Below are 13121 nucleotides of genomic sequence, written 5' to 3'. Positions count from 1 at the left end.
TGACAAGAAGGAGCCATCCATGCTGAGGTCTAGGAGAAGAGCTGTCCAGACAGAGGTAAGAGCTGATGGAAAAGCTCCAAGGAGGGAACTGCGTTGGTGTGTTTCAAGAACAGAACGAGGCAGAGTAAGTAGGAAAGAAGCAGGACATGACGTAGAGAGAGGTGGGATTATGCTGAGCCTTAGGGGCCCCAGTTTGGGATCTGGTTTTTAAGTCCAGTGGGAAGTCATTAGAGGATTTGCATCTGGGTGGTTGTAAAGATTAAATGAGATAACTTCTTTTTTTTTTTTATGACAGTCACACACAGAGAGAGAGAGAGGCAAAGACATAGGCAGAGGGAGAAGCAGGCTCCATGCACCGGGAGCCCGACGTGGGATTCGATTCCGGGTCTCCAGGATCGCGCCCTGGGCCAAAGGCAGGCGCCAAACCGCTGCGCCACCCAGGGATCCCCAAATGAGATAACTTCTGTGAAGGCCTCCACACAGTAAATGCATGACACATAGTGCACAATCAAGAAGTGTTGTCATCATCATTGCTACTTGAACAACTCTGATGTATAACACTGGAAGTGAGGCCCAAAATGTTCATTCATATAAAAATCAGGGTCAGGAAGCCTAGGTGGCTCAGTCAGTTGGGCAGCCAACTCTTGATTTCAGCTGGGGTTGTGATCTCAGGGTTATGGAATCAAACCCCTCATTGGGCTCTGTGCTCAGCACAGCATCTGTTTGTCCCTCTCCCTCTGCTCCTCCGCAGCTCACATTCTCTTTTGCTCACTCTCTCTCTCTCTTTCTCTCTCTCTCAAGTAAATTAACAAATAAAATCCTTTAAAAAAATAGAAAGTTGGGGGATCCCTGGGTGGCTCAGCAGTTTAGCACCTGCCTTTGGCCCAGGGCGTGATCCTGGAGTCTCAGGATCAAGTCCTGCATCGGGGTCCTGGCATGGAGCTTGCTTCTCCCTCCTCCTATGTCTCTGCTTCTCTCTCTCTCTCTATGTCTATCATAAATAAATAAATAAATAAATAAATAAATAAATAAATAAATCTTTAAAATATAAATAAATAAAAAATAAAAAAAAATAAAAGGTCGAGGTCAAGTTATGTAAGGTTAACTGAGAACAGGGCCTGAGCAGAGGATAGGAGTCAACTGCCAACCACCATAAAGCCAAATCTTCATTACTGTGGGCCTTCTTTTTACTGTGTTGTCTTTCTCATCATGATTATCATCAATTAAACTGAAGTGGAATCTTAGGCCAGCATTGTTCACCAGCTTTGACACTTGCCATCTGGAGGGAAATGACAGTGTGCCTATTGCAAAATCAATCTGAAGAAGCAACAGTTAATGCCATGGTCACTATGAAATGCCATAAACATTCCTTAATTTCTCCAAGAACATCATCAGGTAAGTGGACTTTCTATTTCCTAGGCTTGGCTTCCACCCATTTCCCAGAACTGGTAGGGCTGGGAATCTGGAGAAGTCCATTACAAGTTGGAACTCACATGGGTGCGCCAAAGATTTTTTTTCCTGGCTACACTTGACCATCTGTGCCTTCTCTTTCTGTGAGAACACCATATAAAGCCATCCTTACTACGTGGATCATTTCGTTTACTAAATCATGGTTTATTTTTTCCTCAGGATATCACATGCTATTTTGGAGAAGGTTTTCAAAAGGTCTTAAGTGACTTGGCTTGAAATTGGTTTTGTATTAAGGGAAAGAACCGGTGTCCCAGAGTTTCAATCAGCACTTCAACAAACAGGCAACTGACCTCCTGCAGATTGCCCAGAGATTGCCAACAGTAATAATTGGCTATAAGACTTCCAGGTTCATTTCTTCCTGCTGCTTTTCTACATTTTTCCTACCCTACTTTTAATGAAAACAGGACTATGGTTGAGGGTCTTACAGGAAGGGGTTGGGAGAGTCCTGGCATACAGTTAGACCTGTTGCCACATCCCATCTAACTACTGAAGGTATGGTGATGTGAACCATTTGATCTCTTTCCATGGAAGTAATTGTTTTTGAATATTTTATTTATTTATTTGAGAGAGAGTACAAGCAGAGGGAAGGGCAGAGGGAGAAGGAGAAGCAGATTCCCCACTGAGTGGGGAGCCCGGTGCAGGGTTTGATCCCAGTACCCTGAGATCATGACCTGAGCCAAAGACAGATGTTTAACCATATGAGCCACCCAGGCGCCCCTCTTTGCATGGAAATATCTGACGTACCTGGGTTGTCTTTCACAGGAACAGTAAAGAATAACGGTTCTACATCAAAGTCATGGCAACATTGCTTCAAACAACACACTATGTAATTAACATTAAATACTGTTAAATATAATCACATCTCAGTCATATATAATATTGGGGGAATGAGATTTTCTACATAAGTGAATTTTCCAGTAAAGTGAAGCTTCCCCTATCAAGGATCAAGAGATGTTTTTGATAGAATTTAAATGTATTTTACATATTCAACAACCACTTAAATAAGATGCAAGAATCACGATTTGTTTTGTCTTTTCAAGGCCAATGATCATTTGAAGTGCAACACACTGCTGCATGCAATCACTTCACCAAATAGCCCCATTCTGGTTCCTCTAGTCCTTCACAACTCCTTTAAGGAAGACAGGCCCTTGTCTGTCTGGTTATTATCTATCACTCCTTATTACTTCCAGTGGGTCTGTTATCTTGTGCATTCTCACGCTTGTTTCTCCTTTACTGTGTGTAAGAACCTAGACTACAGCACAAAGCTTATGGGAATGAGTGGTATTTTTATATAATAATTCTTAGTCCAAAAGGTCCCAGGTAAGGGCTTAAGAGTCATTTCATACCTCAAATGAGAAGAAAGTAGGGGGCTTGATGATGCAGTTTCCTTGCTAACATGTTTTCCTTCTTCCTTTGTAATTTTTTGGCAAAGTTTGAGAGTCATCTCTAGATAAGTGACTGTGTAGTATTGGATTTTCTAAACATAATCCCCATGTCTCTCATTTATGCATAAATTCTCTTATGCATCTCAGAAAGTTAATTTCTACATATTGCTAGCTTCTCTTTTCCTAAGTTGTGAAAAATCCCTATATGATTATTTTGGTGGGATAAAAAGATCTTTTGGAATGGGATTTTTGGTAGCCATTACCTTTCTTCTTGACCAGGATTCCTGATGTGATTTAACATTCACTTCAGTAGTGCAATTTAGCACAATCAGAAGAGTAAATATCTGTGAAAGAACAGAAATTAGGTAAATCAAATAGCAATGAAAAAATGTAATTTCTTTAGTCCAATCACTACATAAATAGACACATGGATTCTTACTTTTATCTCCCTGAGACTGACCCTAATGAAAATCCTAATGGAAATCACTGTAATAAAAATAGCCAAAACATTAAGAATAGGACAAGCAAGCATGACGATGGCTGATAAGCATTTGAACCATCAAGCATCCTTACTAATCCAACCACAAAAATAAGTACTGGCTCATGGGCTAAGTACCCAAAAGAAATCAGGGACCATCTTGTATGGATCAACTAGTATGTGTACCCTAAGGAAAGGAATTCTACAATAATCCTTTAATTCCCCTTATTATTTTTCTTTACTTTTGAGGGAAAGAGAGAGAGCATGTGAAAGCATAGGAGTGTGGGGGGAGGATCAGAGGGCGAGGGAGAGAGAATCCTAAGAAGGCTCCACACACAGAGCCGGATGCAGGGCTCAGCTCAATCTCACGACCTGAGCCTAAATCAAGAGTCAGACGTTTAACCAACTGAGCCCCTCCCCTTATTATTTTTAACAGAATCTACATTTAGTAATGTAAGAAGTTCTCAAGATTGTTTTAAACTCTGGTGTTGTCATACTCATAGTCGGTTGTTTCTAGCAAAAATTGTAAACTCCTCTCCCTCAGTTAGTTTAAAAAAAAATCATTCTGAAGTGAGGCTTCTAACCTCCTTAATCATCCTCAAACCATCTGTAAGTCCATAAACTAGCAATATATATATATGTTGTCCTATCTCATTCCATAAAGGATTTGGTGTGGTTTATAAAAATAAGTAAAATCAATAAAGATTTTTTTTAAAGTTGAGATAGTCTGAGCAAAAAAAAAAAAAAAAAAGAACAAGCTAAAAAATCATAAAACCAAGTAATAAGAGTAGTATACAGAAATGGTGTGCTGTTGGCCTCTGTGGTTGGCAGAGCCGGACTAGTATTAGGCTCAAAATTCCCAGAAGTTTAAGAGAGAAACACAAAAGTTGTAAGATTCATAGAGGCCATAAAATAAAAACAGTGGTTTAATAATGAGATAAGTTTTCCCAACAAATCACATAAAAAGGAAATATAATGAAATGTTTGACATCCACAAAACAAGCCTACAGTAGAGACAACAGTCCATTACATTTGACTGTGCCTTTTACTATTCCTTACTAGAAGACAATAGCATGTTACCAAAATGCAATTTGTCAAACTCAATGCTCCGAAGAACTAAAATTTTGATGGTCTGGCTTGATCCAACAGCCAATTTATTATCTAAAGAAGAATGAGCTGCATGGCATTCAGGGGATTTCCCACAAACACAAATTTTTGCAATTAGGCTTCTGAAAGGGTAAAGGATGATTGAAAGTTATATTCTCAAACGAGAATTCCAGGGTACAGATATTCTGTGGAGCAAAATAAAACAGAAAACTGAAGAGCTAACCGAGTTAAACACCCATGTACCTTTTGAGTGGTACTGATAGTGTGCCTTTCAATAATTTCTGAATTCACTTCAAAATATAAGTGGAAAAGATATCAAAGCTCAACAACACAAAGAATGACCACACTCATTTTTAGCTTGAATCTTTTCAAGACAGATACTACCAATTGTTCACTATGGCTCAAGAAAAAGAAAGAAAAAATTCAATAAAACCCCAAAAGAAACATTAATTCAATATTGCTTTCTAGTGAATCCTACAAGACAAGTTCATTCTGGTATTTTTCTAAGATAACCAGCTGAGTGGAATTGTTGAATAAAAAGCCAGTGAATTTTGGAAAACCCCTCCCAAAAAGGGTGACTGGAGTTCGAGTGGCCAGGAAGATTGACTGCACTATTGTTCTCAATTGTCATACTTCTTTGCATCTGCACTCTTTGATACTGTTCCTCCCACACTGATTCTGGTCAGGGCCATGTGTCCTACTTTGGCCAAAGGGATAGTAGCAAATTTGACAAAGCGCTTGCTCATTTTGGCTTGCTCTCCTAGAACACTCCATTTCAATGAACAGTAGCCCAGGTCGTCTGCTGGAGGATGAAGTCGTGTGAGACACAGCTAAATTGTTCCATTTGAGGACTCCTCACCCGCCAACTCTCAGCCTACCCACCAGCTGACTATAGATACATTTATAGTCCTTGCCCTAATACAACAAAGCCTGGTCCAGATCAACCAAAGTGCCCAACCAGTCCTATATGTGTGAGAAAGGATAAGTGGTTGTTTCCTTCAAGCCACTAAGCTTTGCAGTGGTTTGCTATTGATAACTGATACAGTAATCACCAACTGCTACAGTGCCTGATTTTGAGCTATTCTTTTATATAGTGTTAGAAAATAGGACCAACAGTTGGTAAAGTCATTTCTAGAGCTTGGTATTATTAGTAGATAATATTTACTGCTTTTAGTCTGAATGGGAATAGGGAGGGATTCAACTAACTCATCCAAAAGTAATATTGAATATTAAGAAATGAGTAAAAAGAAAGGAGGTTTCTAAACATTTCTGTTTTACTCACCTTGAAATAATCATTCAATTGATCTGGAGACTGTTGTTCCAAACCCAGATCTTAACACTGGTGTTAAGATGCAAATTCTATATCAGATTCTGGATTGGGTTTGATGTTGTACAGGTTAGCCTACAACTGATTCCTATCCACAGAGCCAAATACTGAATAAAGATTAATAAAAGATGTGAGCGATCTTATCTTGTTCTTGAAAGATTTCTACATAAAATATACAGAAAGAAAAAAATAATCTGCTGTGAAACAGACTTGCCAAAAACTTGTTCCTTCCATAGAATATTGATCTGAGAAACCCAGACTTGTAATTTGTCATGGGAAACTAAGCTAAAATGTGTTTTTAAAGAACCTGTAATCTGATAAATCCAGAATTAGAAAGGAGTAGATGATTTACATTTTTTTTAAAAGATTGGGGACAGGGAGCAAGATATACTATATAGTTTGTCCATCAGAACAAAGTTAGAAAGTCAATCACCAGCAGACCATAAACTATTTTAATAACAGAAAATCTTCATCAGAGAACTTATTTCATTTGACCTTTTAAATCAGTAAGACTATAAAAGGAAATGTTTTTTGCATTACACTAGAAAGCAGAAATTTATCTCAAATTATAAATTTGAGGAAAGGGAAAGGGTCTCATATTGTTTGCTATTGGGGCTTCTTAAATCCTCATCGCCAGGTTCATCTCAGAATCTTTCCTGACTCTCAGCTCTATCTGCCAGGTCGAGGACAGCCACAAGAAATTAAGTTTAAAAGATTTTTTTTTTTAATCCAGAGTAAAAAATGGATTTGGCAAGATCCTAAATAACTTCTGAATTTCATTTCCTATGTTAGCTCACAAGGTTGGCCATGAGTGCTTTTAGCTTTCTAAAAATCATACACACAGGAATTTCTCAGTCGACATCCATGTAGGGAAGAGAAACCAGTCTAGGTATTATAAACAGAAAGACTTTAATATGAGGAACCAGATGATTGAAACATTCGTGATAGGATGGAGTGACGAGCTCTCAGATGGGGCTCCAGGAATAAACCCTAGATATCACAAAATTAACCCAGGAGCTATACCTTCTAAATGATAGGATAGTTGGAAATCAGGAAACACCACTGGACAGTCTGAGATCAGGAGCACACCACCACTGTTCTGACGCAGAGAGCAAGAAGCCAGGATAAGGAAGCTGTCTCCCTGCCACACATTTTGCATGGAGACTATGGAATTAGGATTCAAAAATTCATCCTGTCATGACTCTGTCTACTGGAGGGCACACCAAAGCCTCATGAAAATCAACCAGGTCTCCTTACCACCTTCCAGCACTCACACACATATATCTAACTGCTGGAGACTCATTTATACCCAGCAATGTGACCATGAGGGAATCTGAAGTATAGCTTGGGCTTCCTGGCAACACAGGTCAACACAAGGGGGCCAGTCTCACACGTCCATCAGAGGAGCTATGGCAGGAACTCCCTAGTTTTCCTAAAAGAGGGACTGATGAGCACAGTTTTAGTGTATCAGCAACAGGATTATTCATTAAAGCAGAAGGGAAACTTGTCTCTCAGTCCCGTGAGACAGAGATGTCATCAGTCTCCAGAGGCATCGTCAATGGAATCTAGACGTGTCCTGCTCCATTTCCCCTCTCTTATCCCCCTAACTTAACCAGCTCAACCCTGGCTGGGCACAAATCAGCACAGAGGCAACTAAGCCAACATTTAAAGTAACGGGAAATGATCACGTTCATACAGTCAAGAGCTCTATTCTCAGAAAGATTAATAATCAGGGAGTGATTAACTATAACACATTTCATTTCTTTTTACTTTTGCTTTAATCCAGAAAGACTTCAAGGGAGCTGTTCACTACAGTATTACCTTGGACAGATTGGCTGGACTCTTAAGGAACCTCTGAATGTGGGTCACATGCACAGCCTATTTTGGAACAAAAGAGCCATAAGGCATTCCTTACACTAAAGTTACAGATGATCCTGGCCCCCAGTCACCGTTAAGTATGCCAGCAATTCTTGCTTTGGCTACAGCAGCCATAGAGGCTTATAGTATCCTTGATTTGAGAATTTAGCAGAACCTGGGGGCTTTTTGGTTCAGCAATTAACTGAATCAGCCAGATGTTCTCTTTTGGGATGTTTAAATATGAAACACAGAGAGACCCATCTTAGGGGGACAGGGAAGCTAAGATACACATAGAGAAAAGGAAAGAAGCTGAAGATAAGATGGAGAGAGAAGAAAAAGAGATCAACAGTTGAAAGAGGTGAAGGGAAGCAGATGCCACCTTGGTAGAAGCTATTGAAACAGAGATAAACTTAGTATAAAAATAGTAACTCAGAGACACTCAACCTGTAGCAGTATACACAAAAAGTCATCTGGCCCTAGGACAGATGTGCAATTTCTTACTTTTTTTGTAATCCTTAATAACTCACACCCTCTAAAGTGATTTCCTTTCCTTGCAGTCTCGAGGAGCCTGATTCATGTAACACTGCTCCCAGAGTAGAGAGAACTGGCCTTTCCAGGTTTGTGTCCTGTATTACTATTTAGAATGAGCAGCCCCTGTTTGCAAAGGAAGTTAGTGGGAAATTTACCATTCAACATCTCCTTGGGGGCCCCAGAGAAATGGCTCATGGGAAATTAAATCGGTCTTTTGATGTTTGGAGTTTGGAGGAATGTTTCCATCTGTTCTTTAACAGACCAGGTGTTTAAATGGTTCTTCCTGCTAGGGGGTTCATAGTAGAATAAGTGAAAGTCCAAAAATGACAGAAATGTGGCTCAACATCTGGAAGACAGTGGCAAGTCTGCTAAAGGCAAATATGTGCATCGAGGTGAAGCTTGTCTGATTTATCAAAGAAATTAATCAGGACCAAAAAGAAGTTCCTATAAGAATGGAGAATGCTTTGACATTAATGCTCCAAAACTCATATGTCGAAGCCCTAGTCCCCAATGTAACTATATTTGGAGATAGGCCTATGAGGAATAATTAGGGTGAAATAAGATCAAAGGGTGGTGCCTTGATACAATACAACTGATGCCCTTATAAGGAAGTGACATTAGGGATCCCTGGGTGGCGCAGCAGGTTTAGCGCCTGCCTTTGGCCCAGGGCGCGATCCTGGAGATCCAGGATCGAATCCCACGTCGGGCTCCCGGTGCATGGAGCCTGCTTCTCCCTCTGCCTGTGTCTCTGCCTCTCTCTCTCTCTTTCTGTGTGACTATCATAAATAAACAAAAATTTAAAAAAAAGAAAGTGACATTAGAGACCTTGCACAAAGCAGGATGGCAGTCACCTATAAGCCAAGAAAGAAGCCTCAGAATAAAATAGAATATTTTGTTATGGCAGCCTGAATGCCTCCTGTAAGTTTGAAAAACATGAGTATAACTAGTGCTTCCTTACCTCTGTGGAAGTCTTTTCTTCTGTAACTAAGAAAAGAGGAACCTAACCTTGAATTTAAGGCCTTCTTCAGTAAAATGATCAATATGGACAGAATACATATAGTAAGTTTACTTGAAATTTTTAAAATAAGGCTTTCAGTTCATAACTATGCCACATGCTTATAGAGGAATTCTATTCACTGGAAGGGAAACAACGGCCAGCTAAACAAACAAAAATGGAGAAGACATATTGGTCATGGTGTGGGGATTGATGTCAGTAAGAGCTGTATCTGCCTGTGTCAGCTTAAGGATCAGTCCAGCTCCCTCTGTTGATTCCCAACATGACTGCCCCCCACCAGTATTTGGATCAAAGGAAACGTACAGGCTCTCTGGACTAATAGACCACTCCTGATGCTGAGCTCCCAGGAGATTTAATCATCTAGAGATGATCCTCTTTGACTGTCACTAGGCAAAGTGTCAGGAGTGACAACTAAAACCATCTAAATCCACACAGCATCATGCCCACATTAGCATGACTTTACTAGTCCAATGTCTTCATCAACACAACTAGGAAACACTGACCTAGAAAGAGAAAAACTGCAAATAATTTTATTGTTCATTCCAAGAAGTTTCTGAAAGATCCTCCAACTCTTCAACAGAAAGCATCCAATGACAGTTTATACTTCAAGGTTCTTTGAATGCCTTGCCTCAAATCCTTTTCCTGTTGTGCTCATCAATCCTATATCAGGATCCTTATTCAAACTGACCCAGGCTCCTGCATTGAAAGACCTTCACCACCTGGACTTCAAAAACTCATAAGTATCCTAACATTGCAACTCCCCCAACGAGCTGTTACTAAGATTCTGTCAAAGAGTACTGTTCCTAACTGTAGTACAAGAAACTCAGCTTTGTCTCATTAATATATTGTCTTGGTGATATTTTTGAAAGCCAGTATTTTATAGACAGGGAAATAGTCAAGGGTAACAAAAGGCTGTAAGAGCTCTCACAACATAGGGCTAGAGAAGTGTTATTTCAGCAGAGTGGGGAAGAATGGTAAGCATTCAAATGATGGAATGGCAAGATGGGCCTCTCTGAGGACCAGGAATCACTGCTGGAGTGAGCCCTCTAAGGATAGCCACAAAGAAAAACAGGGCCAAGAAACGTTAGGGGAATTGTTCTGCCTGCCATGGTGCCATGGCAACATTGCATGTATCCACCTAGACCACTCAGGCAAAGGCAATCCCAAATGAATCAGAGTCTTGGTAGAATGTCTTGTGATCCTCATGGGATACAAGAGGATGGGAGGCCTACAAAAAGTTTCTCCAAGGCCCTTTCTCTCTCACCTCTGTTAAAAAAGTTATTAGAGGAGACAATGTAGGTGATAAAAAACAAACTTCAATTAATGCTTCATGAAGCAGTCACCTTTTGGAGAACTGCAAAATGAAGTGCTACGCAAAAGGCTTGTAGGGGATAGAGAATAAGAAAAACATAAATAGAAAATTTCTGACTGTCTGGGGACACATAGTCAACCTTGTCTGGGGTGACAAGGCTCAGGGTTGGCCTGGCATTTGGGGATTGGCTGGCTGGATATACTGCATTTCTGGTCAGAAGAGTGTTTCCAGAGACACAAAAGTCATCAGTTTCAATTTCAGTTTGCTGCTGTGGCACCCTGGACAGGAATAGTTTCATCTTGGGTCTATAAAATTCAGGACCTCCCTATCCCTACTGGGAAGCTATCATGAGACAGTTTCTAATCATCTCCAGTGTTCAGATGAGGTATGGATCATCTTATTCTACTTCCTGCGGAATAAAGGGGTGGAACATAAAACCAGTTAGTCCTGGTATCCCACAGTGTGCATTGCAATCTGACAGTCCCTCTGGCTTCAGTGTCATTCTTTTTTTTTTTTTCTTTAATTTTATTTATTTATTTGAGAAAGAGCGTGGCAGGGAGGGGTACAGGGAGAAGGAGAAGTAGACTCCCCACTGAGCAGGGAGCCTGATGCCAGGCTTGATCTCAGGACCCCAAGATCTGAGCCAAAGGAAGACACTTAACCAACTGAGCCATCCAGGTGCCCCAGTGTCATTCTTTTTGACATGTGGGACAATGACCCTGAGAAGCTGGCACGTTTGGCTAATCTTTTCATTGTCAATGTCAGTAAGAAATTAATTCTAAAAATGGCTCCTTGTATCTTTATCATCCAAATCAGTCAGGACTTGGCCTTGACCTTCCCTTACCTCATATGTGCTTGATAGAAACTGGTAAAGCTGTGGGATTGACATGGTAGTCTGAGGCTCAGTCTCCTGCAACCTCACCCCCACTCCATAGATAAAAGGTTAGGAATGGTTAGGTTAGGTTAGGTGGTTTAGAGGGAGATTGGCATAAAGTAATGTATGGGGAGGAGGATGCTTCTTTGCATTCCCCAGGTTTTCCCCAGTCCCATAAGTCTGCTGCTTTACTCCTAACTCCCTCTGATTGATCTGGTTTGCTGTGTGACTGACATGCGACCACCTTTCTTGATTGCATGTAATTACCCATTAAAGTCCTCACCCTCTTTTTGCTTCTTCACTGCAATTCAGTGCAAAACAGCAATCATGGACAAGCATGTCTGGGCTTTCACGTTAGGCCATATCCTCCAAAGTCCAGTGATACTCTGAATCCCAGCTTCCTGACTCCCATGGAATTGTTTCCAAAACGGAGAGGGAATACAAGTTTCCCCTAAGCCCGAAAAAATTTTATTAAAAGAGAAAAACACATTTAAATTTATAAAGGAAAATCAAGAAATTTTAACCAAAAAGATTTGAGGTAAAATAAGCCAAAACAAAATGAGTCATAAAATCCAAGACCAGGGGTGCCCAGGTGGTCAGACTCCTGATTTCCACTCAGGTCATGATCTCAGGTCCGAGATCAAGTCCCGTGTATCAGGCTCTGTGCTCAGCACAGAGTTTTTTTTGTTTTTGTTTTTTTTTTTGAGATTTTCTCTCCCTCTCCCTAACCCTTCCACGTGCTCATTTTCTCTCTCTCTCTCAAATAAATAAAATCTTTTTTAAAAATCCAAAATCAAATAAAAAGAATTAAATTTTAATGGAAAAGAGTGAAAAATAAGATACTGTAACATGATGTAAATAATACAAATAGGTGGAGGGGGTAGAAGAAAAGCCAGAAGATTAATAATCCAACAAGAATCAGTAAAAATAAATAAGAATACAAAAAACTTAAAACACACAGATAAGGCAAAAATGTTAAAACAATTCTGAAGCACAGAGGTTAAACCTTTAGGCAACCAAAGAGAAAAAAATAGAAACAATCACAGGAAACAATTGGTGAGCTGAGTCCTTATCAAAATTCTGAATTGGCTTAGACATCCCCCAGCCAAGAGTGGAATTCCTTCTGAGTGGGGAGTTGAGGGGGAAGCACCCCCTGTCCTCAAGGCCTTTCAATGCTAGAAGCCATGTTTTCAGTTGGCACCTAACATGAGGGACCTGGGTTCCTAAATCAAAGTAGCAGAAACGTACAGTCTCCTTGGCCTTTTGCAAGCTCCTGGGAACACTCTTTTGATTGCTTTCTTTTGTTCTCTGGCTTTATAGCACAGATGTCTAGATGGGACAAATAGACACCTCATGTCCCAATTCCTTGGTCTCCTATTCTGGACACTCATTTGGTTAACTACTAGGTCTCTCCACACCCAGTAACAGGTGCTAGTGATACAGCAGCCACCTACCTATTGGTTAGGAAAGATTATAACTAATATTGTCATTATAATTGTGGTAAGTGCTATGAAGGGGAGACACAGAAGCTATTAAAATAACCAAAGGGAAAAGTCTTGAGCCTCATCGAAGCCTTTTTTTTTTTTTTTTTTAAAGATTTTACTTATTTACTCATGAGAGACAGAGAGAGGCAGAGGCAGAGGCAGAGGGAGGAGGCTCCTTGAAGAGGAAGGAGCCCTATGCAGGACTGGGTCCCAGGACCTTGGGATCAGGACTTGAGCTGAAGGCAGATGCTTAGTCTCTTAGCCACCCAGGTGTCCCCATG

At 40.4% G+C, this 13121-nt stretch overlaps 1 protein-coding gene across 1 annotated transcript in view; it reads right to left on the bottom strand.

Annotated features, from left to right (window-relative positions):
* Positions 1–13121, bottom strand: part of MAP3K7CL (MAP3K7 C-terminal like) — a 92554-nt gene that overhangs the window by 76573 nt on the left and 2860 nt on the right. Inside the window, exon 2 of the mRNA XM_038581307.1 lies at positions 3119–3199. Coding sequence (XP_038437235.1) covers positions 3119–3199 — 81 coding nt within the window. The remainder of the gene's footprint in view (positions 1–3118; positions 3200–13121) is intronic.

The sequence above is a fragment of the Canis lupus genome, chromosome 31 (genome assembly GCF_011100685.1).
Source record: "Canis lupus familiaris isolate Mischka breed German Shepherd chromosome 31, alternate assembly UU_Cfam_GSD_1.0, whole genome shotgun sequence".
In the NCBI taxonomy this organism is placed as follows: Eukaryota; Metazoa; Chordata; class Mammalia; order Carnivora; family Canidae; genus Canis; species Canis lupus.
The sequence above is the reverse complement of the archived record's forward strand: the minus strand, read 5'-3'. Positions and strand labels throughout refer to the sequence as shown.